This window comes from Melanerpes formicivorus, unplaced genomic scaffold (genome assembly GCF_026170545.1).
Source record: "Melanerpes formicivorus ecotype bairdi unplaced genomic scaffold, bMelFor1.0.p_v2 SCAF_23, whole genome shotgun sequence".
Taxonomy (NCBI): Eukaryota; Metazoa; Chordata; class Aves; order Piciformes; family Picidae; genus Melanerpes; species Melanerpes formicivorus.
In genome coordinates this window covers 2,437,037-2,464,459 of record NW_027142375.1, presented here as the reverse complement: position 1 = coordinate 2,464,459, position 27,423 = coordinate 2,437,037, and the positions used below count along the sequence as shown (strand labels likewise).

General features: G+C 44.6%; 1 protein-coding gene across 2 annotated transcripts in view; it reads left to right on the top strand.

Annotated features, from left to right (window-relative positions):
• The window catches only part of KCNH8 (potassium voltage-gated channel subfamily H member 8), a 154,602-nt gene that overhangs the window by 80,500 nt on the left and 46,679 nt on the right, over positions 1-27,423 (top strand). For both annotated transcript variants that reach the window (XM_068152531.1, XM_068152532.1), the window contains exons 6-7: positions 6,512-6,669; positions 10,798-11,005. In XM_068152531.1, the coding sequence (XP_068008632.1) occupies positions 6,512-6,669; positions 10,798-11,005 (366 nt within the window). The remainder of the gene's footprint in view (positions 1-6,511; positions 6,670-10,797; positions 11,006-27,423) is intronic.

Genomic DNA, 27,423 nt, shown 5'->3' with positions numbered 1-27,423 from the left:
GCCTTCCAACCCTGACAATTCTATGAATCTGTGATTCTGTAATTAGTTTTGCTGTGATCTGTCCTACCTGAGAATAAATTAAAGTCACTAGAAATCTTGTCAGATTGTTAAACTGTACTGGAGAACATACATCATAGGACTGCCTTAGAACTGTGAGTCTGGGACGTGTCCAGAGAAGGGCCGTGAGGATGATCAGAGGGCAATGACGACAGACAGAGGGAGTTGGGGCTGTTTAGTCTGGAGAAGAGAAGGCTCCAAGGAGACCTTATTGTGGCCTTCCAGTATCTGGAGAGAGCTATAAGAAAGCTGGACAGGGATTTTTAGGCTGTCAGGTAGTGACAGGATTCCACTCCTCATTTGCTGTACAGTGATAAGCACCTTGGTGTCCAGTCACAAATACACTGCTTTCCCCGGAGTAATTTGACTGATAAACAGCTTAGTGCTTTCAAAGATGACTTCCCTAGAATAAAGCCTCTTTTCAGAGGTGAATCATATTACATGAACTGTGATATTCTTGTGTTCAGGTTTTAAAGATTTTGTAGATTTAAACTATCCAGATAAATCTACAAGACCTCTGAAAAAAAGACCTTCTTTGAATGGAGGTGTAACATGTCTCTGGAATGAGGTTCTTAACCTCTCTGACTACCCACACCAACCAAACAGTGCTCTTTCTAAAATATTCTGGAATGCTAAAAGCCAGGAGAAAAATGTTCCTTGGGAGTTAAGCACAAGGGAATGCAGCAGGGTGAGTTACACTTGAGAGAAAGATTTTGCCATTTTAAACATACTGTTGCCTAAGGACTCATTCTCTCCCTCTCTGGAGATATTCAAGACCCACCTGGATGTGTTCCTGTGTGATCTGGTGTAGCTGATCCTGCTCTGGCAGGGGGGTTGGACTGGATGACCTTTCGAGGTCCCTTCCAGTCCCTAACTTGCTGTGATGCTGTTTCTGTGTAAACCTTTTCAATGAGTTTCTTTAATGACCATACTCCATAAGAAATTTTTGCCTATTTAAGCTGTGGGAGAGAAAAAGATTTTCTGCTTAACAAAGTGCCACCCAGCTGATACAGTGGTGGATTGTGATATTCTTTCTCTAAGATATGAAGTCCTACCTTGGGACCTACAGTTTATAGGCTGGGGTACTTTATTTCTTTAATTTGGCTCCTTCATTCTCCCTGTTTCCTACATCAATAGCTGCGATTTCATAGAGATTTTATATAACCATTCAGTACATAAAGCTTGTGATAAGAAAGAAAACTGTTGGGTTCAATCTTAAATACAGCATATCATATTTAATCCAGATATATTGATTCCAATAAAGAGTATTAGAAGAGATCATGGTTTTCCTGGAGAACATCAGCTCTTCTTTGAAAACCATAGGGAAAGGATAATCCACAACTCTACTCATAGAATCATAGAACGGTCCAGGCTGGAAGGCACCTCCAAAGGCCATCCATTCTGACCTCCCCACAATCAACAGGGACATCCCCAGCTAGATCAGGTTGCCCAGGGCCTTGTCCAGCCTCACCCTCACCTTGAATATCACCAGGGAAGGAGCCTCAACCACTTCCCTGGGCAATCTGTTCCAGTGTTCCACCACTCTCATAGTGAAAAACTTGTTCCTAACATCCAATTTCAATCTGCTCTTCTCTGGTTTGAAGCCATTGTCCCTTGTCCTGTCCCTGCAGGCCTTTGCAAACAGTCTCTCTCCAGCCTTCCTGTAGCCCCCTTCAGGTACTGGCAGGCTGCTATTAGGTCTCCCCAGAGCCTCCTCTTCTCCAGGCTGAACACCCCCAGCTCCCTCAGCCTGTCCTTGTAGCAGAGCTGCTCCAAGCAGCTGATACAAAACTTTACCTCCTGCAGACTCATAGGATGCACTGGATTGCAATTTAGCATCTCATATGGTACAACTATGCTTTGCAACTCCACTTTACAACTCCATTCTACAGTTAGATAAGAAGTATCTATTGAATGCATCTGTTTCGTTCTACAACTCTATTAGGAGCTTCTCTCATAATGGGATGTAACCAGCAGAAAGGAATTAAAGTTGCAGATTAGTGTTTCTTTTTCTGATACATCTAAAACTGAATTTTCCTTTAGCCTGGCTGCCAGTGATTTTTATTTCCCAAACAGGACTGGACTTTCACATCAAGTGATTTTGAAGTCACTTCATGCATACTTTCACAGAATCACAGAAACATTCAGGATGGAAAAGACCCTCAGGATCACCAAGCCCAACCCAGAATGCTGCTCTATAAGGTTCATCCCTACACCATATCCCCAAGCACCACATTCAAATGACCTTTAAACACATCCAAGGTTGGTGACTCAACCACCTCCCTGGGCAGCACATTCAATGCCTGACCACTCTTGCCCTGAAAAAATATTTTCTTAATATCCAGTCAAAACTTACCCAGTCACAGCTTCAGGCTTCAACCATCAGTTAAGAGATGAACTGTCCCCCTTGCCTGGTTTACAGCTGTAGTCTGCAAAATCGTTGCCCTTTGTTATGGTAGGAAATGGTTAGAGCCCATCTTGGGGCACTTGGAACACAAATTCAGCATTAAGGAGCTGTGCACTTGTCTGTAATCTCCAATGCTTTACAGTATGGATGTCTGTGTTGAATTTCAGATTACTCTTTAATAAATTAGTGACACTGGCAGGTGCAAGTTGTGAGATTCACAGGTTTACAGTTTGTGACATCAAATGATCCATGGCCATTTTCAGAACAAAGTACTGTGCAGCTTTCTGACGTATAAAATCACACAATCATAGAATTGTTAGGGTTGGAAGGGACCTCAAGGATCATCTAGTTCCAACCCCCTGCCATGGGCAGGGACACCTCACACTACAGCAGGTTACCCAGAGCCACATCCAGCCTGGCCTTCAAACCCTCCAGGGATGAGGCTTCCACCACCTCTCTGGGCAACCTGTGCCAGTCTCTCACCACCCTCATGGTGAGGAACTTCTTCCTAACATCCAATCTGAATCTACTCATTTCTAGTTGTTTTTGCAATTCCCCCAAGTCCTATCATTCCCTGACACCCTAAAAAGCCCCTCCCCAGATTTCTTGTATCTTCAGATACTGGTAGGCCACAAGAAGGTCTCCTTAGAGCCTCCCCTTCTCCAGACCGAACAACCCAAACTCCCTCAGTCTGTCCTCACAGGAGAGGAGCTCCAGCCCTCTGTTCATCCTCGTGACCTTTCTCTGGGCACCTTCCAGCACCTCCAGATCCTTCCTGTACCAGAGGCTCCAGAACTGGATGCAGTACTCCAGGTGGGGTCTCACCAGTACAGAGTAGAGGGGGGGAATCACCTCCCCGACCTGCTGGCTGTGCTTCTCTTGATGCAGCCCAGGCTCTGGTTGGCTTTCTGGGCTGCAAGTGCACCTGGTGGGTGATGCTGAGTTTCTCATGCACCAGCATGACTGAGTGCTTTTCTTCAGGGCTGCTTGCATGTGGAAGGAAGCCCGAACCATTTCCGTTTTTTATATATGAATCTTATCTGGGGCTCTTGACCAAAATTGCTTTGATAAGGCAGCAGAAAGGGGTGCTGTGCAGAAAAACCTTTAATCTCTTCTATCTTGAACTGTGAATTCCATATGCACATTGCTAAGCCTTTGCTGTACTGGATGGCTTTAGGGGAATTAAAGAAAAAAAGCTTTTATTTTCTTCTCTGCTAAAGCTTTAGCTGCTTCACAAATGCTAATATCAAATGTGGTGAATGGTGTCATATCCATCTGGTGCCACAGTGCCACTGGTCCCACTGGCAGCCTGTGGCTTGGACAGCAGCACTCTGTGCTGGATTAGGAACTGGCTGGAGGGCTGAGCCCAGAGAGTGGTGGTGAATGGTGCCACAGCCAGCTGGCAGCCAGTCATTAATAGTGTCCCCCAGGGATCAGTGCTGGGCCCCATCCTCTTCAATATATTTACTGATGATCTGGATGAGGGCATTGAGTCCATCAGCAGTAAATTTGCAGATGACTCCAAGCTGGGGGCAGGAGTTGATCTGATAGAGGGTAGGAGAATGCTGCAGAAGGACCTTGACAAGCTGGACAGATGGGCAGAGTCCAAGGGCATGAGATTTAACACATCTAAGGGCCAGGTTCCACACGTTGGCCACAACAACACCATGCAGTGCCACAGGCTGGGGTCAGAGTGGCTGAGAGCAGCCAGGCAGAAAGGGACCTGGGAGTACTGGTTGATAATAGGCTGAACATGAGCCAGCAGTGTGCCCAGGCAGCCAAGAGGGCCAATGGCATCCTGGCCTGCATCAGGAACAGTGTGGCCAGCAGGAGCAGGGAGGTCATTCTGCCCCTGTACACTGCACTGGTTAGGCCACACCTCGAGTCCTGTGTCCAGTTCTGGGCCCCTCAGTTTAGGAAGGATGTTGACTTGCTGGAACGAGTCCAGAGAAGGGCAACAAAGCTGGGAAGGGGTTTGGAACACAGCCCTGTGAGGAGAGACTGAGGGAGCTGGGGTTGCTTAGCCTGGAGAGGAGGAGGCTCGGGGTGACTTTATTGCTGTCTACAACTACCTGAAGGGAGGCTATAGACAGGCAGAGGTTGGTCTCTTCTCCCAGGCACCCATCACATGAACAAGAGGACACAGTCTGAGGCTGCACCAGGGGAATTTTAGGCTAGAGTTTAGGAGGAAGTTCTACACAGAGAGAGTGATTGCCCATTGGAATGGGCTGCCTGGGGAGGTGGTGGAGTCACCATCACTGGAGGTGTTCAGGAGGAGACTTGATGGGGTGCTTGGTGCCATGGGTTAGTTGTTTAGGTGGGTTGGATTGGTTGATGGGTTGGACATGATGATCTTGAAGGTTTCTTCCAACCTGGTCTGGTCTGGTCTATTTTATTCTGTTCTGTTCTGTTCTGTTCTATTCTATTCTATTCTACTCTATTCTATTCTATTCCATTCCATTCTATTTTGGACTAGCATCTAGAAAGTTGTCTCTCCTAACCTGGATATTAAAGTCCAGTGGTTTTTCAGATTACCAAAGCCATCACCCTGCAGGTATTACTTCTTAATGAGAAAAAAAGTCAATCACATTCTTAATGTCCTCTGAACACTTGAGATCACTTCTTTCTCTTTTATGAGTTGGTCATCAATGCAAGACATTACAATTTGCAAGGCAGCAGGCTAATGGTCTTGCTGTAAAACACCAGCATTGATGGTTGGCTGCACTCTTTCCTGACTTTGTAAAAGTTGCACAAGTAGTTCTCACTAATGTTGGTAGAAACTGCATGCATAGCTCGAGGACAGATTAGAGTCTTTGTCTTGTAGAACAGGGAAATAATTGAGACTCTGTTGTCAGGACCTAAGCTTTTCTACGAATGTTAATGGATTTTGGCAAGAGATGTCAAAAGTATATCTCACACTGAAAGAGACTTATCCTGCAAAGTTAGATAGGAACATACAAAATGCACAAGCCACCAAGCATTTCATATCACATTTGTGATCTCCACCATAGCCCCAAAGTGTTTTGTGGTGTGGGGGAGGTGTTTTTGTTTGGTTTGGGTTGGGTTTTTTTGGCTAGGTTCAGCATTTTTCTGTTGATAAATGGAAGGTTATCCTTGAGGATGACATTTGTACTCTGTGCTAGGCTGTTGTCACTAAACAAAGGTTTCAATTACACCTTTTAAATTAAGTAGTTAATAATATTTAATCCCAAAAGAAATGTAAATAAGATTTATGAACAGATATCACACACCCCTCCCTCCCCCCCCCCCCCCCCCCCCCATTTTTCATTAAGAAATTGCTAATATTTGGTACTGTTTAACGAGTAATGTGGGTGGTTTGGGTTTGTTTGGTTGCTAATTCAAGCTCCCTTTGAAATCAGTCCTATGATTTGTAAATGTTTAAAATGAGGGACAGGAGCACATGCCCTGTGAGCAGAGGCTGAGAGCCCTGGGGCTTTTTAGCCTGGAGAAGAGAAGACTGAGAGGGGATTTAATCAACGTTTATAAATATCTGAGGGCTGGGTGGCAAGAGGGAGGGGACAGGCTCTGCTCAGTTGCACCCTGTGGTAGGATAAGAGGCAATGGATGTAAACTACAGCACAGGAGGCTGCACCTCAACATGAGGATGAACTTCTTCTCTGTGAGGGTTTGGGAGCACTGAAACAGGCTGGCCAGAGAGATTGTGGAGTCTCCTGCTCTGGAGACTTTCCAGACTCATCTGGATGCATTCCTGTGTCACCTGTACTAGATTCTGTGGTCCTGCTCTGGCAGGGGGATTTGTCTCAATGATCTTTGGAGGTGCCTTCCAGCCCCTGTGAAAACATTTATATTTGTTTTAGTCCTTGTAGTGGACAACTTTGTGCATCAGTTGGTTTGATTCCTTGAATGTGGATCTCTTACCACTCTACACTATTTGGGTTTACATTAGATTCTTCGTCTCTGTTTTGCCCTGCATAAGAAGCAGTCAGTGTAACGGTGGATTTCCGGTGTAATCCCAAGGAATCAAGAAATGGCTGTCTCTGACTCTCTTAATTCTTTGTCAAGCAGATATTGTTTTAAATTTCCGAACAACATACGTCAGCAAGTCTGGCCAAGTCATATTTGAAGCGAGATCCATTTGTATCCACTACGTGACCACTTGGTTTGTCATTGATTTAATTGCTGCGCTTCCTTTCGACCTTCTTTATGCTTTCAACGTCACTGTGGTAAGTACAACACATCTTCTTCAACTGTTCTTTCTGTCTAGAGTGGTTCTGGGCTTTGGGTTTTAGCCTGATCTGGAGAATGAAACTAAATTAACTGAAATGCTTTGATGCCTTCTTCAGCTAGGGAATGTGTTTTCACTTTGGATGTTGAAGGAAGGAACCAAATATATTTGTACATGTTGACTACAAATATCACAAGGTTGTCAAAGTGTCTATTCACTAGCAAAAAAATGATACATATACTTTGCTTGTTTGGGATTTTTTGGTTAATTAGCCTTACTTACTAAGTACTTAGGCTAGATGTTAGGAAGACGTTCTTCATAGAAAGGGTGATTGGCCATTGGAATGTTCTGCCCAGGGAGGTGGTGGAGTCACCATTACTGGAGGTGTTTAGGAAGAGACTGGATGGGGTGCTTGGTGCCATGGTTTAGTTGATTAGGTGGTGTTGGATGATAGGTTGGACTTGATGATCTCAAAGGTCTCTTCCAACCTGGTTAATTCTATTCTATTCTATAGCCTACAAGAAGGCTGGGGAGGGACTTCTCAGGATCTCAGGTAGTGATACAGGTTGCCACAGGTTGCCACAGGTTGCCTGGGAGAATAGACCAACCCCCACCTGGCTACAACTTCCCTTCTTGCAGTTGTAGAGAGCAATAAGGTCTCCCCTGAGCTAAACACCCCAGCTCCCTCAGCTGCTCCTCACAGGGCTTGTGCTCCAAACTCCTTAAACCTGACAGTTAGCAATTCCACATTCTTCAATCACTGCTATCAAATACACTACTATCTCTTTTTATCCCTTAGATTAAAACCAAAGAGCCAGCTTATCTGTGTTGGTTCAGTTTCCATTAAGAAATTGTCATTGAATGAGCCAGGTTTGATCTTTCCTTCAAGGAAAAAATCTTAACAAATAAAGTTGATCTTTTTATTTCTCTCTTTTTTTGGTGGTTTGAGTTGTCTGTTTGTTGGCTTGGGTTGTGTTTTTATTCATTTTGGTTTGTTGTTTTGGGTTTTTTTTCCCCCCAGTGGTAAGACTTCTATGCTTTTTGTACTGAATTGTACAAAAGAAAATATTAGTAACTTATTTTTTAGTTAAAATATCTCAATACTAAAACTGTTGATTAAGTGGTGTTGGATGATGGGTTGGTTGAGATGATCTTGAAGGTCTCTTCCAACCTGGTCTGGTCTGGTCTGGTCTACCCTATCCTATCCTATCCTATCCTATCCTATCCTATCCTATCCTATCCTATCCTATCCTATTCTATTCTACTATAATATGATTAATACACATCCCCTGTCTGTTGCACCTTTAAACATTTTTCTTTAATAAGATCATTAATGTGATGATTAAGAATATCTAGGGACACTGAAATGTCCCTCTGTTAGTAGTGAATCCCTAATGCAATAATGATAAACTCCTAACACTAAGCCCCTAACATTAAGCCCCAAGTAATAAATGGTATATAATCATGCTGATATCCAAATTAACATTGACTGACAGGCACAGCTCCCTGAGTGCTCCAAGAATTAAATACTTTGTCATCCTCCAGCTGGAGATTCGTGCAGTTAGGGTGTGTGAAAAAGCTCTGGAGTCTTTTGCTGTCCTTGGTGATATATTGAAAGAAAAAAAAGTGCAACTGAATGAGTTGCCTCTACTCCTTTACACCTTGTAGGGATTCTGCCCTACCACTAAATGAGCGACTCTTTGGAGGTCTGAGGCTTCAGGCACTTTTGGGCCTAACTTCAATGCCTCAGCTCCTTCTATCCTTGTGTTCATCTGACAAAGAGCATCCCTTAATCTGTGGAAATGAGGCGTGAAATGCTGCCGAAGTACAAAGCAGGCTATTAAGCACTAGTTACAATGATTGCGTTTTCTCTTTCAGAGTAACTATTGGTAGTTACAAAGTTGGTGAGGGGTTTGGAACACAAGCCCTATGAGGAGAGACTGAGGGAGCTGGGGTTGCTTAGCCTGGAGAGGAGGAGACTCAGGGATGACCTTATTGCTCTCTACATCTACCGGAAGGGAGGTTGTAGACAGGTGGAGGTTGGTCTCTTCTCCCAGGCAACCAGCACCAGAACAAGAGGACACAGTCTCAAGCTGCACCAGGGGAGGTTTAGGCTGGAGGTTAGGAAGAAATTCTGCACAGAGAGAGTGATTACCCATTGGAATGGGCTGCCTGGGGAGGTGGTGGAATCACCATCATAGTTCAGTTGATTAGATGGTGTTGGATAATAGGTTGGACACGATGATCTCGAAGGTTTCTTCCAACCTGGTCTATTCTATTCTATTCTATTCTATTCTATTCTATTCTATTCTATTCTATTCTATTCTATTCTATTCCATTCCATTCATAGAGTAAAAGTATCTTTTTATTTGGAGGAAACTCAACTAACCAAGCAGACACTAGTCATTTTTAAAGCACATCATGTTTCCTCATTAATTACTTTTTTGCCAAGGGTGATTCTTTCAAGCAGAGAATTTTCTCGCTAGCTTGTAGCCGTTTTATTTCTCAGTACTTTTCAGCCCTGTGCTATGACTGAGTTTGTGTTAATTTTAGATGAAATTCTGTGCCTGTCATTTTGACAGGGAAAGGTTAACCCAGCTCGTCTGAAATGATTAGCCAAATAAAAAATGTCGATGGTTTTATATCTGTGGGCAAAGCAAAATCTATGCAGGCACAAGTATGGGTGCTGACTCCTCATTTTGTCTTTCCACATTTGCAACACAGAAGAGAAAGCTGCATGATGGCATTTCAGGTCTTCCAATGACAGACTGGGCACAATAGAGGAAGAGTGTTTGGCATGACTAATGAGAAAATTCAGTGTAATTACACATGATTAATTGCATCTGTGTTCAAATTTATGCAGGAATTATTTTGAAATGAGAGAGCATTTAGGCCTTGAAATGAAACATGACTCCACGATAACAAAGAATATTATGATATCTAATCCACTGCTTTGTTTTATACCTAGCAGTGTTCTGTAATTTGATAATTTAGTCACAAGTGCTGCATCAAGAGAAGTGTGGCCAGCAGGTCAAGGGAGGTGATTCTCCCCCTCCACTAAGCTCTGGTGAGACCCCATCTGGAGTACTGCATCCAGTTCTGGAGCCCCTATTACAAGCGGGATATGGACGTGCTGAAGCATGTTCAGAGAAGGGCCATGAGGATGAGCAGAGGGCTGGAGCACCTCTCCTGTGAGGACAGGCTGAAAGAGTTGGGGTTGTTCAGTCTGGAGAAGAGAAGGCTCCGAGGTGACCTTATTGTGGCCTTCCAGTATCTGAAGAGGGCTACAAGAAGGCTGGGGAGGGACTTCTTAGGCTGTCAGGTAGTGAAGGAACTAGGGGAAATGGAGTATAACTAGAAATGGGTAGATTCAGACTGGATGTTAGGAAGAAATTCTTCACCATGAGGGTGGTGAGAGACTGGCTCAGGTTGCCCAGGGAGGTGGTGGAAGCCTCATCCCTGGAGGGTTTGAAGACCAGGCTGGATGTGGCTGTGAGCAACCTGCTGTAGTGTGAGGTGTCCCTGCCCATGGCAGGGGGGTTGGAACTGGCTGATCCTTGAGGTCCCTTCCAACCCTAACAATTCTATGGTTCTATGATTCTATCTCTCTCCTTCCTTGCTCTGCAAAGGATCTGCTATATGTTATTGCCTCTCCCAGGCTTAATTATCGAGGTGATGCCATCTCATAATTAGTTGAGTTAGGCTACTGTTTGGCTGTTAGCAGAAAGTGAAAATGATTGTGTGCTTGAAGGTGTTCATTTTGTAGTTTCATAGAATCAAATGAACTGTAGATGGCTTGACAACTATGCTTCTCTTTTAGAGCAGGAAAGGTATAAACACCAAAAAAAAAGCTCCCAGTACTTCAAGTTTGTTTGCTTCAAATCAGAGATGGTATATGTGTGTGTACACAGGAAGAGTAAACAGTTTGGATTTTTTAACCATCTTCTTTGCTGTTCTCTGCTGCTGTAAGGTTTCACCTAAGCATGACGTGCAGCTGTGTAACTGACTGAGCAGTGGGCAAAAATCCATTGAGTTCTAGAAGATAGTGATTGCTTTCATTGCAACAGGAGAGATCTGGGATAGAAGTCAATTGCTGAGCAGTTGGGGTTTTTCTGTTTTCCCCTAGGTTTCCCTTGTCCACCTTCTAAAGACAGTACGGTTGCTACGGCTCTTGCGCCTCCTTCAGAAGCTGGATCGTTACTCCCAGCACAGCACAATTGTCCTCACGCTTCTCATGTCCATGTTTGCCTTGCTTGCTCACTGGATGGCCTGCATTTGGTACGTTATAGGGAAAAGGGAGATGGAACAGAATAACCCCCTTACCTGGGACATAGGTGAGTTCTCCTTTCCACCATAAATACATGCATAGACGTGTGTGTGCCTGAAAATTTCCATCAATGCATAAAAACTCATGCACAAGCCACTCAGTAGCTCCTGTTGGTGTTTTATCTTATGTCATTATTTAGTGCTGTTTGTGAAGGAAAGAAAGAGATCATTGGTCTGAATTTCCTGACAAGCTGATAAAAGAGAATTAAAATGGGGAAAAAAAAAAATAAAAGGGAAAAGTAGAAACCAAGATTCTTAAGAGTGATTCAGTGTCTGGGGAACTGAGGATCTGGAGGATCTCAATAGCAAAGGGCTAGATGTCCAGTTCTGGGCCCCTCAGTTTAGGAAGGACATTGAGAGACTTGAAGGTGTCCAGAGAAGGGCAATGAGGCTGGGGAGAGGCCTCGAGCACAGCCCTGTGAGGAGAGGCTGAGGGAGCTGGGGTTGCTTAGCCTGGAGAAGAGGAGGCTCAGGGGAGACCTTAGTGCTCTCTACAACTACCTGAAGGGAGGTTGTAGCCAGGAGGGGGTTGGTCTCTTCTTCCAGGCAACCAGCACCAGAACAAGAGGACACAGTCTCAAGCTGTGCCAGGGGACGTTTAGGCTCAAGGTGAGGAGAAAGTTCTTCACAGAGAGAGTTATTAGCCATTGGAATGTGCTGCCCAGGTTGGTGGTGGAGTCACCATCCCTGGAGGTGTTCAAGAAGGGATTGGACGTGGCACTAGGTGCCATGGTGTAGTAGTCATGAGGTCTTGGGTGGCAGGTTGGACTTGATGATCTTTGAGGTCTTTTCCAAGCTTGTTGATTCTATGATTCTATGATTAAGTAGAAGATCATTCTGGTTTTGCAAATTAGCAAATTCTCCAATAGAGACATTTGCTCAGGTGTGTTGATTTTTCCTTATCATATGTTGAAACAGGCTCTGAAATGCCTTCAAGTTAAAAGCTCCCTTTGGAAGTATTGTCTAGCTGGCTTGCAGGCATTGCCTTTTTGACACAGGAGACAAGCTGTTTATCACTGGGGCTTTCTAGTCTGGAGAAGACTGAGTGGGGATCTAATAAATGTTTATAAACATCTGAGGGCTGGGTGTTGAGAAGGAGGGGACAGGCTCTGCTCAGTTGCACCCTGGGATAGGACAAGGGGCAATGGATAGAAACTACAGCACAGGAGGTTCCACTTCAACATGAGGAGGAACTTCTTTACTCTGAGGGTCATGGAGCACTGGATCAGGCTGCCCAGAGAGGCTGTGGAGTCTCCTCTGGAGACTTTCAAGCACTGTCTGGATGCATTCCTGTGTGACCTGCACTAGATTCTATGATCCTGCTCTGGCAGGGGGGTTGGAGTCAATGATCTCCAGAAGTCTCTTCCAACCCCTAACATCCTGTGATCCTGTGTGAAAGATGGTTTTGCAATGTTCAGGTTTGAGCCAATGTTTAGTTTCCATCCCTGCCTTCTTTCTGATTTCATTGAGTGTTCCAGGTAGATGCTTTAGACTTTAAGGTTTTCCCTTTTCTTCTGTAAAGTTTATTACTGTTTCTAATAGTTGTGATAGTACTACGGGGAAACAATAGACCTTGTGTAGGAATATGGCATCACCAGGTGTTTGGGCAAGGTTGAATGTGTACTGCCTGCTAGTTCAACAGCTGATAATCCACAACTTCCTGTGTGGGTCATTCTGGATTTAAAGTAGTGGTGTCTGTCTCAGGTGTTATATCAGTATCAAGAATCCCTTTTTCTCCCTTTTCTTTCTGCTTCCTCATCTTCTATATTTATAATTTTACTTGTATTTGTTTTTAGCCTAAATTTGCTACATGGTCACTGAATCAGGAAAGGAAACAAGGCCAGTGATAAAATTAACTGGATGGGGGCAGCTCTGCCAGCTTTCTTCATGCTGTTAGATAATAAAGACATAGTTTAAAAACACAATAATTTAGAACATAGAAGTTATCTGTGAGAGTAAAAAAATGCACATCTGTCCCTTTCACAAACAAAAAGTATCTAATGGGACAGGTTTTCAAATAGAAAAAAATACTTAGTGAGGGGAGTGATGTAAATAATTGTGACCAAAAGTTCAGTGATGTGCATTCCAACTGCAGTATGTCCTATCCTTACCTCCTTTCATTTCTTTCTTCTCCACTAACCCCATTATCATTTATCTAACTATCATCTCATAACAAGAATTCTGAATGGAAAATGACAGAGGTGTTGAAAGTACCTGACCTCAGATGAGGTGAGGATGGTGGGTCAGGAAGAAGAAATGAAGTCATAGAATCATAGAATTGCTAGGGTTGGAAGGGACATCAAGGAGCATCCATTTCCAACCCCCCTGCCATGGCCAGGGACACTTCACACCACATCAGGTCACTCAGAAACACATCCAGCCTGGCCTTAAAAACCTCCAGGGATGAGGCTTCCACCACCTCCCAGGGCAACCTGTGCCAGTGTCTCACCACCCTCATGGGGAAGAGCTTCTTCCTGACATCCAATCTGAATCTCCCCATTTCTAGTTTTGTTCCATTAAAGTCCAGCAAACAAATCTCTCCAGTTTGTCTATAGGTTACTGAAAGCTTGGTGGAGTCTTTTTATTCTTCTAGTTGGTTGTTTATTTCTCCTTTCCTTTGTAAAGCAGGTCTTTGACCTGCTGCTGAACTCCTCATAGAGCGGAAATCTCTCAAAGAAAATAGTGCAGCTGTAGGGGATAACACACAAAGCAAGCCCACTGTGCACAAATTGCTCAGGTACTCTTAACAGAAAAACAAACCCAGAGAATAATAGTAAAAAAGAGGAATGTCACTGGCAGGAAGTAGCTATGAAAACACATTGTCAGCTTATGTAGGTCAAAAATTATAGTTGCTATCAAAGCATCCACTGCAGCCCAAATTATGGGGATGAGCTGCATCCTTGCTGCCCAGACAGAGCTGCTGGCTATGCTCTTCATGCAGTCTGTCCCTCTCCCTTTTCCCTGAGCTGAGGCTGCTTTCAGGAAATTCTCCCCATATCCCTTTTGGCTCGTGGCATTTATTGATAAGAAAAATATTAACTTTCACCTTCCAGTTTTGTCCCCTCTGGGGCAAGGGCAGTAATGAGCTAATATCTCAACAACCTCTGTACAACTCCGAGTTTCTCCAGAACATGCCACAAAAGTCCCATTTGCATCTCAGTGAAATGTTTTATATGGGTTGTCACATCCTGGTTGTCTTCTAGCAGGCTTCCCTGACAAGAACTTCTCCTTAACAGCCTCTTGCCACTGAGTTGTCTCAAACTGAGACTTGATGACCTTCCCTAGACAGCTGCATGCAATGTAACTCCCTATCAGAGGAGCCAAGGCACCTCTTGGTGGTGTGTACCCTTGGCCTCCTGCCTGCCTGCTTTGTTATTAAGCTTACAGATTGAATTTCTTTGAAATTCTTTCCAAAAGTGTGAGTTTGCCTCTCTGTCTGGAAAGTTATCCTACCAGCTTCACAAACAGTCTCTCAAGTGTTTCAAACTGATAAATGTCTTACAATTACACTGCAATACCTGCTGCAGATGAATCCGGTACCTGTCAGAATGGTTATTTCTGTAGTTCTCTCCAGCACTAAGTTAAATATTTATGGGTTTGGGGGAGTGCTTGGGTTTTTTTCTTCCCTTTCGTGGTTGGGGAGGGAGGTTGTAGACAGGTGGGGATTGGTCTCATCTCCCAGGCAACCAGCAATAGAACAAGAGGACACAGTCTCAAGCTGCACCAGGGGAGGCTTAGCCTGGATGTTAGGAAGAAATTCTTCATAGAGAGAGTGATTGCCCATTGGAATGGGCAGCCTGGGGAGGTGGTGGAGTCACCATCACTGGGGGTGTTTAGAAGGAGATTTGATGGGGTGCTTGGTGCCATGGTTTAGTTGATTAGGTGGTGTTGGATGATGGGTTGGATAAATGATCTTGAAGGTCTCTTCCAACCTGGTCTGGTCTGGTCTATTCTATTCTATTCTATTCTATTCTATTCTATTCTATTCTATTCTATTCTATTCTATTCTATTCTATTCTACTGTACTCTACTCTACTCTACTCTACTCTACTCTACTCTACTCTACTCTACTCTACTCTACTCTATTCTGTTCTACTCTATTCTATAGTTCTTCCCAGAATGAGTAATTGGCCATTGGAATGTGCTGCCCAGGGAGGTGGTGGAGTCACCATCCCTGGAGGTGTTCAAAAAGGGATTGGATGTGGCACTTGAAGCCATGGTTTAGTAGTCATGAGGTGTTGGGTGACAGGTTAGGCTTGATGATCTTTGAGGTCTTTTCCAACCTTATTGATTCTATGATTCCATGTCTGGGTGGTTGTTGTTATTTTGGAGTTTTTTTTTTCAGGGGGTGTTGTGGGTTTGGATTTTTTTATGGGAAAACTTTTTCAAATGTTATTGGAAATTGCTTTGTTGGGGATTGGTTTTGTTTTGCTTAAGAGCTCAGAGATCTCCAGATACCTATCATGAAGCCATGATTTTGCAAGGATAAATAAACTTCTGTCTGAGATTGTGTCACATATAAGAGCAGAAAAATGACATCATGTCATTTATTCAATAAGTGCAAACTCAATTGCTTTATACATGTCAGCTCCTTGTTAGGGAAACACAATGAAGTTAAGCCTTGGCCCTCTGTGTGCTGCAAGCATTGCCCAGGTGCAGAACCTCACCTCGTATTTACATGCTTTAATTTTTAAACATTTACTTTTATTGCATGTCTAATTGACAACATCAAAAAATACAATTAAAATAACCCCAAAACAAACCACACCAAAACCCCAGTGGAATTGCTATACATTTTCATTAGAATGCATCTTGCCCTTGGAAAGCATGCCTTTTTTTCTTCACTGAAGGGGCTCAAGTGGTGGAGTTCACCTGAAACACTGCAGCTCAGGGTATGGATGCTGCAATACTGTTACACCTTGGCTGAAATATGTGGAAAGGTGAGACTAGACTAGAATAGACCTGGTTGGAAGAGACCTTTGAGATCCTCACGTCCAACCTATCATCCAACACCACCTGATCAACTGAACCATGGCACCAAGCACCCTATCAAGTCTCCTCCTGAACACCTCCAGTGATGGTGACTCCACCACATCCCCGGGCAGCCCATTCCAATGGGCAATCACTCTCTCTGTGTAAAACTTCCTCCTAAACTCCAGCCTAAACCTCCCCTGGCACAGCTTGAGACTGTGTCCTCTTGTTCTGGTGCTGGTTGCCTAGAAGAGACCAGCCCCTGCCTGTCTACAACCTCCCTTAAGGTAGTGGTAGAGAGCAATAAGGTCACCCCTGGGCCTCCTCCTCTCCAGGCTAAGCAACCCCAGCTCCCTCAGCCCCTCCTCACAGGGCTGTGCTCCAGACTCCTCCCCAGCTTTGTTGCCCTCCTCTGGACATGTTCCAGCAAGTCCTCATCTTTCCTAAACTGAGGGTCCCAGAGCTGGACACAGTACTCAAGGTGTGGCCTAACCAGTGCTGAGTCCAGGGGCAGAAAGCAAAACCATGCCTGGAATGAAAAGAGTTTTTTAATTTCTTTATACTTATATTCAGTTTTGGAGGGGGGAAGGGCTGAGGAATAAAAAAGCTTTTAGCAACCTCCTTTACCCCATTTAGTGCTTCCTCAGAAAGCCTGTGGCACATATTTCAGCAGCAAAGTTTTGATAACATTTAAAGCAGAGATTTTATACTGCAGTGCTGTTAACCTAACACTTTGGACCTTGCTGTGCCATCAGATATGGACCATAGCCCAGCTCTCACAACATTGACTTCAGTGGGAGTAGCATTTCCCTTTGTGTGTCTATTTCTCTGGCCAATTCAAACCACTGAGGTGCTTCATTTGCATTTGGATGGGGGCAATGGGACTGATAAAGTTCTGCCTATGAAAACTGTGTTTGCTTTGTTCTCACTGAGCCTAACTGTAAGCTTAATTTCTTTTGTCCTTACACAGACAACATTTTCATTGCAGAGAACTTAAAGATATGGTTAGATTCCCAAATTAAGCTGTCTGCTTGCACAATGAGCAATAGGGAGTGTCAGGGAACGTTATTCACATCACATTGTGGCACTGAGACATATACCAATGTAGTGCTATGTTAAGATCTGGACCTCTTGCTTAGCTCCAGGGAGGTTAAAGGGAACACTAAGAACTTCTACAGGATTATTAATGGGAAGAAGAAGACTAGGGAAGATTGGGACACTGTCCCTGGAGGTGTTTAAGACCAGGGTGTACGAGGCTCTGGCCAGCCTGATCTAGTGTGGGGTGTCCCTGCCCATGGCAGGGGGGTTGGAACTAGATGATCCTTGTGGTCCCTTCCAACCCTGACTGATACTATGATGCTCTGATACTATGAGTGATTTGGAAGATATGCAGTATGGGCACTGCTTTCAGGTGCTACCTTTACCTCAAAAAAATTCTCCCATCCCAGGAAACAGTTTCTCCACATGTAGCACCTTGATTCTAATATCTAACAAAACATGACTCCTGGACTGGTCATTCCCTCTCAGCTGAGACAGAGTTACACTTCTCCCACTTTTGTCTTCTAGCCTTTTCAAATCCCTCTCTGTTACCTTCCATCTTATTCTCCTCATTTGTTCTCCTCAAAGCAAATATTTCCCTAGGATATGGCATGACATGCCTTATGAGGAGAGGCTGAGGGACCTGGGGCTTTTTAGTCTGCAAAAGAGAAGACTTAGAGGGGATGTATAAATGATTAGAACTATCTGAGGGCTGGGGATCAGGAGGGAGGGGACAGGCTCTGCTCACTTGCTCCCTGTGATAGTACAAGGAGCAATGGATGTAAGCTGCAGCACAGGAGGTTCCAGCTCAACACAAGGGGGAACTGATTTACTGTAAGGGTCATAGAGCACTGGAACAGGCTGCCCAGAGAGGTTGTGGAGTCTCCTTCTCTGGAGACTTTCAAGGCCTGTCTAGATGTGTTCCTCTGCGGCCTGAGCTAGATTCTATGGTCCTGCTCTGGCAGGGGGGCAGGACTTGATGATCTGTTTGGGTCCCTTCCAACCCCTGACATCCTGTGAGCCTGTGATTGTCAGCTACCTATAAAAATAAGATTAATTTCCCATTACCTGGCATGGAATAGAGGAACTGTCTTGAGTCTCATCTGTGATTCTCCACCTCTAATTCCATTGGCTTCTCAATAGATTTTTCTCATTTCTATAGGTTTGGCTGCTATCAGATTTAAGCAAAGGTTCTTTATTTGCTGTCCATGTTTTGAAGTAGTATAGACAGAGCTACTCCTCTTCAAGCTCTTATCAAATACTGTGATACTGTAACAAAGGTGGTGAGAAGTCTGGAGCACAGCCCTGTGAGGAGAGGCTGAGGGAGCTGGGGTTGTTTAGCCTGGAGAAGAGGAGGCTCAGGGGAGACCTTAGTGCTCTCTACTTATATCCATAAATCCTTTGCCAAATACTTTGAAATCTTTTCAGCAGCTGCTTCAATTGGACTGCCTCTTTCAGGCTGTTCTTATAGGTAGGTGCAGATTGTACAGTGTTAGAATGTCACACGGGCATCCCACAACAACTGCTTTTCTCCCATAGGAAATGCATGCCTTACACTTTTAATGCAAAAATAAAAGAATCCAAAAATAAAAGAAGGATTTTTTTGGCACATGAATTCCCACAGAAAAATTAAGAAATTATTCAAGAGTCTTTTCATAGAATCATAGAATCAACCAGGTTGGAGAAGACCTCAGAGATCATCAAGTCCAACCTATTACCTAATACCTAACACCTCAGGACAACTAAACCATGGCTCCAAGTGCCACATCCAATCCTTTTTGGAACACATCCAAGGGTGCTGACTCCACCACCTCCCTGGGCAGCACATTCCAATGGCCAATTATTCTTTCTGTGATGAACTTTCTCCTCACCTCCAGCCTAAACTTCCTCTGGCACAGCTTGACACTGTGTCCTCTCGTTCTGTTGCTGGTTGCCTGGGAGAAGAGACCAGCCCCCACCTGGCTACAACCTCCCTTCAGGGAGTTCTTTCCAGACTTTGTTTCATTTTCCTATGCCCTGGAAAATATTCATGATTCTTTTGTACTTTCAGGTGAGAGTTCTTGAACTTACCTAGTGACTACTTTGAGCAATGGAAACTCATCAGGAGTTGTGAGAGTGTGTCATGGTATTCTACAGTCTATGAAGTTTTACACTGCCTAGATGGTGTAAAATGGATTATACCTATTTAGTCTTAATCTTTTTTCATTGTTTGATCTGAGATAATTATAGATAGAAAACGCTAATTATTTGGGATTCTCTGATGTCACTCACTTCAAAAAGACCTGCTAGATCTTCAGGCACAGATGTTTGATTTCAGAGCTTGAAGCACATGGTGTGTTTCCTCATTAACACTTCTGTACTTTTTATTCCTTTCTCATATCAAGCCTTCATTACATTGAAAATTCTTGGTTTGTTATGATGTTAAGATATAACTGAGAGAACAAATCTTGTGAAGAGTGACTGAAGGAGCTGGGGCTGGCTGGTTTGAAAAAGAGGAGGCTGAGGGGAGACCTTATGGCTCTCTACCACTACCTGAGAGGATGTTGTACAGAGGATGGTGTTGGTCTCTTCTCCCAGGGAATTAGTGACAGAACAAGAGGGAATGGCCTCAAGCTGTGACTGGGTAGCTCTAGACTGGACATTAGGAAACACTTTTTCATGGCAAGAATGGTCAGGCATTGGAATGTGCTGCCCAGGGATGTGGTGGAGTCACCAACCCTGGATGTGTTTAATTAAGGTTTCATTTTGCTCTAACCTTAAAGGAAAGTATTTATTTCTTTAAAGAGACCTTACTTATCACCTGCAATAGCTCATTTTGCTCTAACCTTAAAGGAAGGTATTTATTTCTTTAAAGAGACCTTACTTATCACCTGCAGTAGCTCAAACTGGTTTTGCTGTGGTTTGGACTCCAAACACATGGAACTGCAAACCAGGTTTCTAACACTTCAGCTGACAGCATTAAAAACAATCCCTGAAGTCATTAAAAAGTCATTGCTATTAGTTTTATTGCAACAGCACCTGGGATCCTAGTTGTGGTTCAAGATCCTCTTGTCTCCATTGCTGAATTAACAGAGGATAAAATGGCTGCTCTTGCCCCAAAGGATATTACACCCTCAGATCCTTCAGGTGGCTTTTCATTGTCCCAGTTCTTGCTTTTACCTTCTGTAACTTGAGGCTTCTGGTTAGAGCCCTTGCCAGTAAAGACTGATGCAGTGAGTACGTCAGCCTTCTTGTTATCCCTGGGGACCAGATCTCTTGCTTGCTTTTGGAGAGGCTCCATCTCTTTCCTAGTCTTTCTTTTATTATGGGTATACCAAAGGAAGCTTTTCTTCTTTTCCTTCATGTCCCTGGACAGATTTAATTATCTCTGAACTTTTTTTTCCTCACCTGGTCTCTGGCTACTTGGACAACCTCTCTGTATTCCTCCCAGGATACCTGTCCTTGTTTCCACCTTCTGTAGGCCTCCTTCTTGTGCTGGAATTGCTGGATGGGTATATATAGTACTTTGTATATATTGACTGCCACATTCATGGAAAAATAATATTAATATCCCCATCTCATCCTTTCAGTGAACTGGGAAAGAGGAACAAAACCTGCTGACTTGCAAAAGCAAGACAGATTCAAATCTCCCCTGTATCCAAATATAGCCACCTGACAAATTGTTGTTGAGAGGAGCTATACATGCTTGCCACAGAGAAGAGTTTCCAGCACATTTATTTTCTAAATTTACCTACTCCTTGATAAATGAGAATGAAGGAATTTATGACCTAGTTCTACAGGAAGGCAGGTGCACTTCCACACCCACTGGAGCTCCAGTGCAGAAGTATAGGTGTTTGGAGAACTATTGTCAAATATCACAGAATCACAGACTTGTCAGGGTTGGAAGGGGCCTCAAGGATCACCCAATTCCAACCCCCTGCCATGGGCAGGGACACCTCACACTACATCTGGTTACTCACAGCCACATCCAGCCTGGCCTTAAATACCTCCAGGGATGAGGCTTCCACCACCTCCCTGGGCAACCTGTGCCAGTCTCTCACCACCCTCATGGGGAAGAAAGTTTTGTTCCATTCCCCCCAGTCCTATCACTCCCTGACACTGTAAAAAGTCCCTCCCCAGCTTTCTTGTAGCCCCCTTCAGATACTGGAAGGTCACAATAAGGTCTCCTCAGAGCCTTGTCTTCTCCAAACTGAGCAGCCCCAACTCCCACAGTCTGTCCTCATAGGAGAGGAGCTCCAGCCCTCTGCTCATCCTCGTGGCCCTTCTCTGTTCAGTGTTTCAATAGCCTGGAAAAACAAAACCAACAACAACAAAACAGGAAAAAAATGAAGATATCAAAACCATTTTGGCTGGACAGGGTAAAAAAGGCTTTGAAGATCCTGAGAACCTGAGTACCTAAAATGAGCAATTGCTATAAGAAGAGAGGCAATGAAGCAGCATTCTTTAGCCTCCTTATACAACTCTGAATTTTGAATGCTTGGGAACAACTGGAGAGTAATTGAGCAAAATTACTTGGAAGCAATCTTAAAAACAAAGATAATGTTTTAGTGTATAATGAATGATAGTTTGAGTTTGAAAAGATAGAATGTATTCATTATACTATTATACACAATGGTGATAATATCTTCTCTCAACTCCAACATTAGCTCTGGTGTCCTCAAATGCTCTTCACCTATGACACATTCTGCAGCAGCAACATGGACAGTTGGTAGAGGTGATTAGGCAATGCAAAGCCAAAAGGGCCCATGCTATCCTGGGGTCTATTAAGAGGAGTGTGTCCAGCAGATCAAAGGAGGCTCTCCTCTGCTCCTCTCTGCCCTGGTGAGACCTCACCTGGAGTATTGCATCCAGTTTTGGGCTCCCCAGTTCAGAAGGGACAAGGATCTGCTGGAGAGAGTGTCCAAGAGAGGGCTATGAGGTTGATGAAAGGAATGGAGCACTGCCCCATGAGGAGAGGCTGAGAGCCCTGGGGCTGTTTAGTCTGGAGAAGACTGAGGGGGGTTTAATCAATGTTTCTAAATATCTGAGGGCTGAGTGTCAAGAGGGAGGGGACTGGCTCTGCTCAGTTGCACCTTGGGATGGGACAAGGGGCAATGGAGATAAACTACAGCACAGGAGGTTCCACCTCAACATGAGGAAGAACTGCTTTACATTGAGGGTCCCAGAGCACTGGAACAGGCTGCCCAGAGAGGTTGTGGAGTCTCCTTCTCTGGGGACTTTCAAGCCCTGTCTGGATGCATTCCTGTGCGACCTGTGCTGGATTCTATGGTCCTGCTCTGGCAGGGGGCTTGGACTCCATGATCTCCAGAGGTCCCTTCCAACCCCTAACATCCTGTGAGCCTGTCAAAGCCTCTTTTTCTTGGTAATTGTAATCATGAGTATTTTTACTTAGAAAGAAGGCATTTTGACTACTTTTCATGCCTTAGCAAATTGGTATGCCCTGAGCTTTATTTTCAGGATAATATTTCAAGCAAACAGGGTAGAGAGGGGTGCAATCTAAAACCTTGACTTCATCGAGCTCAGTGGAGTCATTGCAAGGATTTCTCCCTGTTTAAAATGGAAATATGAGATTCCCAGCCTGCAATGTGCAGCTATGTAATGCAGGGGTGATGTGATTTTCCATGGAAAACTACAGCTCCTCAGACTGACTCTAGATCCGAAATGAGGAGCTATCAACAGTGACCAGAGAGTGCTGCAGCAGGAGCCAAGGCAGCTCTCAGGGCACATGGTGATTTTCATCTGAAAATGCATTCCAGTGATGAAGGATGTCATTTCTTTTGCACAGTTTCTTACCTTTTTCTCAGTGACCAAGTGCACTGTGCACTGCAGCTCCCATTAGTAAGCATAAAACACAGACACAGTCGTAGTCTATTTTTATTAGAAGGCCGTAAGTTCCAGTTCAAGACATTCTGTCATGATTATTTTCAGTGTTTGGTGACTCATTTATACTTTCCATCCATTGTGCTCCAGTATTTCTAGGTTCTTCTTGGGTTTACAGTGCCTCCCATTCCATAAGGTGTAGTTCTAGGCTTTGGAGATATTTGAAGAAGACATAGCATCTAATCAAACCATTGCCACGTTTACTGCTTCCAAAAATGAGGATGCCAAAGAGGCATCATCTCAGTGTGTACACATCACTTACAGATATTTAAAACCAATTGTTTCATTTATTTCAGTTTTTCATAGAATTAACCACATTGGAAAAAACCTCAGAGATCACCAAGTCCATCCTTTCACCCAACACCATCTAATCTACTAAACCATGGCACTAAGTGCCTCATCCAGACTTTTCTGGAACACCTCCAGGGGTAGTGACTCCACCACCTCCCTGGGCAGCACATCCCAATGGCCAATTGCTCTTTCTGGGAAGAACTCACTCTTCACCTCCAGCCTAAGCTTTCCCTGGAGCAGCTTGAGACTGTTGTTCTGGTGCTGTTTGGCTGGGAGAAGAGACCAAAAAACACCTGGCTGCAACCTCCTTTCAGGTAGTTGTAGAGAGCAATAAGGTCTCCTCTGAGCCTCCTCTTCTCCAGGCTAAACATCCCCAGCTCCCTCAGCTGCTCCTCATAGGGCTGCACTCCAGACCTCTCCCCAGCCTCGTTGCCCTCCTCTGGACACATTCAAGTATCTCAATGTCCTTCTTAAATTGAGGAGTCCAGAACTGGACACAGGACTCAAGGTGTGGCCTAAGCAGTGCTGAGTACAGGGCAGAATGACTTCCCTGCTCCTTCTGGCCACACTGTTCCTGATGCAGGCCAGGATGCCATTAGCCTTCTTGGCCACCTGGGCACACTGCTGGCTCATGTTCAGCCTATTATCAACCAGTACTCCCAGGTCCCTCTCTGCCTGGCTGCTCTGCAGATACTCTGACACCAGCCTGTAGCACTGCATGGGCTTGTTGTGGTCAAAGTGTAGAACCTGGCACTTAGACTTGTTAAACCTCATGTCCTTGGACTCTGCCCATCTGTCCAGCCTGTCAAAGTCCCTCTGCAGAGCCCTCTTACCCTCTCACAGATCAACACCTGCCCCCAGCTTGATGTCATCTGCAACCTTACTGATGATGGACTCAATTCCTTCACCCAGATCATCAATAAAGATATTGAACAAGATGGGGCCCAACGCTGATTCCTGGGGCACACCACTAGTACCTGGCTGCCAGCTGGATGTGGCACCATTCACCACCACTCTTTGGGCCCAGCCCTCCAGCCAGTTCCTAACCCAGTGCAGAGTGCACCTGCCCTGTTCTTCATATGCACTAGAACCCTTTCAGAACCTGATGCTGAGCTTTATGATAGTATTTCTTTACACTAAGCTTAGTGTAAAGAAATACTCTCTGTTCGAGTTTGTAAGGCTTTATTCTTTAATGTGTGGGGTTACACTCCCTGACTGGAATGTAGGAGTGAAGTCTGCTGTGCAAAAGGCTGTATTAGTGTTGGGATTATATTGCCATCTTAGAAAACCATGGTGCATGGAGAGAGGAGGGCTAGGAGGGCTATTGGTTCAGTGAGGCTTTCTGTTTGTTTGTTTTGATCTTATTCCATTTTATATAATTAGGAGACAAAGATAAAATGCAGGATGGAAGATCAAAGACAAAATGCAGGTGACATAAAATAACCTCATGCAATTAGTTTAACCAAGGCAAAATCACAGAAAGGGAAAGATTTTCATGTGCTTTCTCTCCTGTTGGTAAGGTAAACCCACCCACACAGTAGTGCCATCTTACAGGAGTGCAGAGCCCTTCCTTTATCATTGTGATGAAATTCCCTGCTCTGCACAGAGCTGTCATCAGCCAGTCCTCCTGGCTTAGCTTCTCCTGTAGGATGGCATGCACGAGAGACCACAGATTATTTGCAGAATAAATCTTATGAAGAATGTCTGGAGTCTTTCCAAACCCACCTGGATGCATTCCTGTGCAGATTACCCTAAGTGATCCTGCTTTGGCAGGGGGGCTGGACCTCATGATCTCTTCCAACCTCTAATATACTGCAGTGCTGTGAAGGAGCTGGGGCTGCTCAGTTTGAAAAAGAGGAGGATGAGCAGAGACCTCATGGCTCTCTACAACTACCTGAAAGGACTTTGTAGAGAGGCAGCTGCTGGTCTCTTCTCACAGGTAATTAGTGATAGAACAAGAAGGAATGACATCAAGCTGCCACTGGGTAGATTTAGACTGGACAGTAGGAAACATTTCTTCATGGCAGGTGTGGTCAGGCATTGGAATGTGCTGCCCAGGGAGGTGGTAGAGTGACCAAGCCTGCATGTGTTTAAAGGTGGTTTGGATGTGGTGCTTGGGGATATGGTTTAGGGGAGAACCTTGTAGAGTAGGGTTAATGGTTGGACTTGGTGATTCTGAGGGTCTTTGCCAACCTGAATATTTCTGTGATTGCAGGGTGGTCCTCTGTGATGGCAGCCGTGACTCAGCAAGTCTGCTATAGGTGTTAAATTCTTGCAGAGATTCCCCCCAACTTAATTGGGAGTGCTGGGACAGATGCTTAAAATTTGCCCCCTCCTTTTGAAGGTAGTCTGTACAGAGGGATTTCCCCTTAGATTCAACCAAAATGAAGAAATGGACACAGGCTGATGCAGAGAGAAAAGAGGCTTCAGGAGGTGACGCAGTCTGCCAGGACTCTGCCTGCAGTAGAGGCAACTTACAAATGATATTTCTACAGCAAAACTCTGCCTGCCAGGTGTATTTCTGTTTTGGTGGTTCTCTCTGAATAGCCACGTAAAGGATATCCAGAGAAGATTCCCAATTTCCCCAGCAAACTGCTTACCAGGGAAAACTGGGTACACAGACTGATCCTTGTGAACCATTTAGAATCATAGAATCAACAACAACAAGGTTGGAAAAGACCTCAGAGATCATCAAGTCCAACCTATTGATTGATCCTAAGGTGGTAGCAAGGAAAGTCTGTGTCCTAGAATTTCATGTTAACCTCCAGAAAGCAGCCTTTTTCCTCCCTATCCCAGAGCACCCTGGAGAGGGTGGCTGCAACGCTTCCCCCAACACATCTGTACGATGGGAGGGTTACCTGTAGAAGCTTTATGATGGATTTAGGAACAAGTTCTTCACTATGAGGGTGGTGGGTCGCTGGAACAGGTTGCCAAGGAGGTGGCTGAGGCTCCTTCCCTAAAGATATTGAGGTGAGGCTCAACGAGGCCCTGGGCAGCCTGATCTAGTTGGGGACGTCCCTGATGACTGTGGGGTGGTCAGACTGGATGACCCTTGGAGGTCCCTTCTGGCTCAGACCATTCCATGATTCTATAATTCTAGGATTCCATGATTCTATGATTCTGTGATTATGTTTATGACTTTCCCTTTTGCAAAGAGGAACTGTGTACTTTTGCCTGGTGGTTTGGTGTACTTTTGCCTGGTCATTTGGTGTACTTTTGCCTGGTGGTTTGGTGTACTTTTGCCTGGTGGTTTGGTGTACTTTTGCCTGGTCATTTGGTGTACTTTTGCCTGGTGGTTTGGTGTACTTTTGCCTGGTGCTTTGGTGTACTTTTACCTGGTGGTTTGGTGTACTTTGGCCTGGTGGTTTGGTGTACTTTTGCCTGGTGGTTTGATGTACTTTGGCCTGGTGGTTTGGTGTACTTTTGCCTAGTGGTTTGGTGTACTTTTGCCTGGTCATTTGGTGTACTTTCGCCTGGTAGTTTGGTGTACTTTTGCCTGGTGGTTTGGTGTACTTTTGCCTGGTCATTTGGTGTACTTTTGCCTGGTCATTTGGTGTACTTTTACCTGGTGGTTTGGTGTACTTTTGCCTGGTGGTTTGGTGTACTTTTACCTGGTGGTTTGGTGTACTTTTGCCTGGTGGTTTGGTGTACTTTTGCCTGGTCATTTGGTGTACTTTTGCCTGGTCATTTGGTGTACTTTTGCCTGGTGGTTTGGAGTACTTTTGCCTTGTGGTTTGGTGTACTTTTGCCTGGTCATTTGGTGTACTTTTGCCTGGTCATTTGGTGTACTTTTGCCTGGTGGTTTGGTGTACTTTTACCTGGTGGTTTGGAGTACTTTTGCCTGGTGGTTTGGTGTACTTTTGCCTGGTCATTTGGTGTACTTTTGCCTGGTGGTTTGGTGTACTTTTGCCTGGTGGTTTGGTGTACTTTTGCCTGGTCATTTGGTGTACTTTTGCCTGGTGGTTTGGTGTACTTTTGCCTGGTCGTTTGGTGTACTTTTGCCTGGTGGTTTGGTGTACTTTTGCCTGGTGGTTTGGTGTACTTTTGCCTGGTCATTTGGTGTACTTTTGCCTGGTGGTTTGGTGTACTTTTGCCTGGTGGTTTGGTGTACTTTTGCCTGGTCATTTGGTGTACTTTTGCCTGGTGGTTTGGTGTACTTTTGCCTGGTGGTTTGGAGTACTTTTACCTGGTGGTTTGGAGTACTTTTGCCTGGTGGTTTGGTGTACTTTTGCCTGGTGATTTGGTG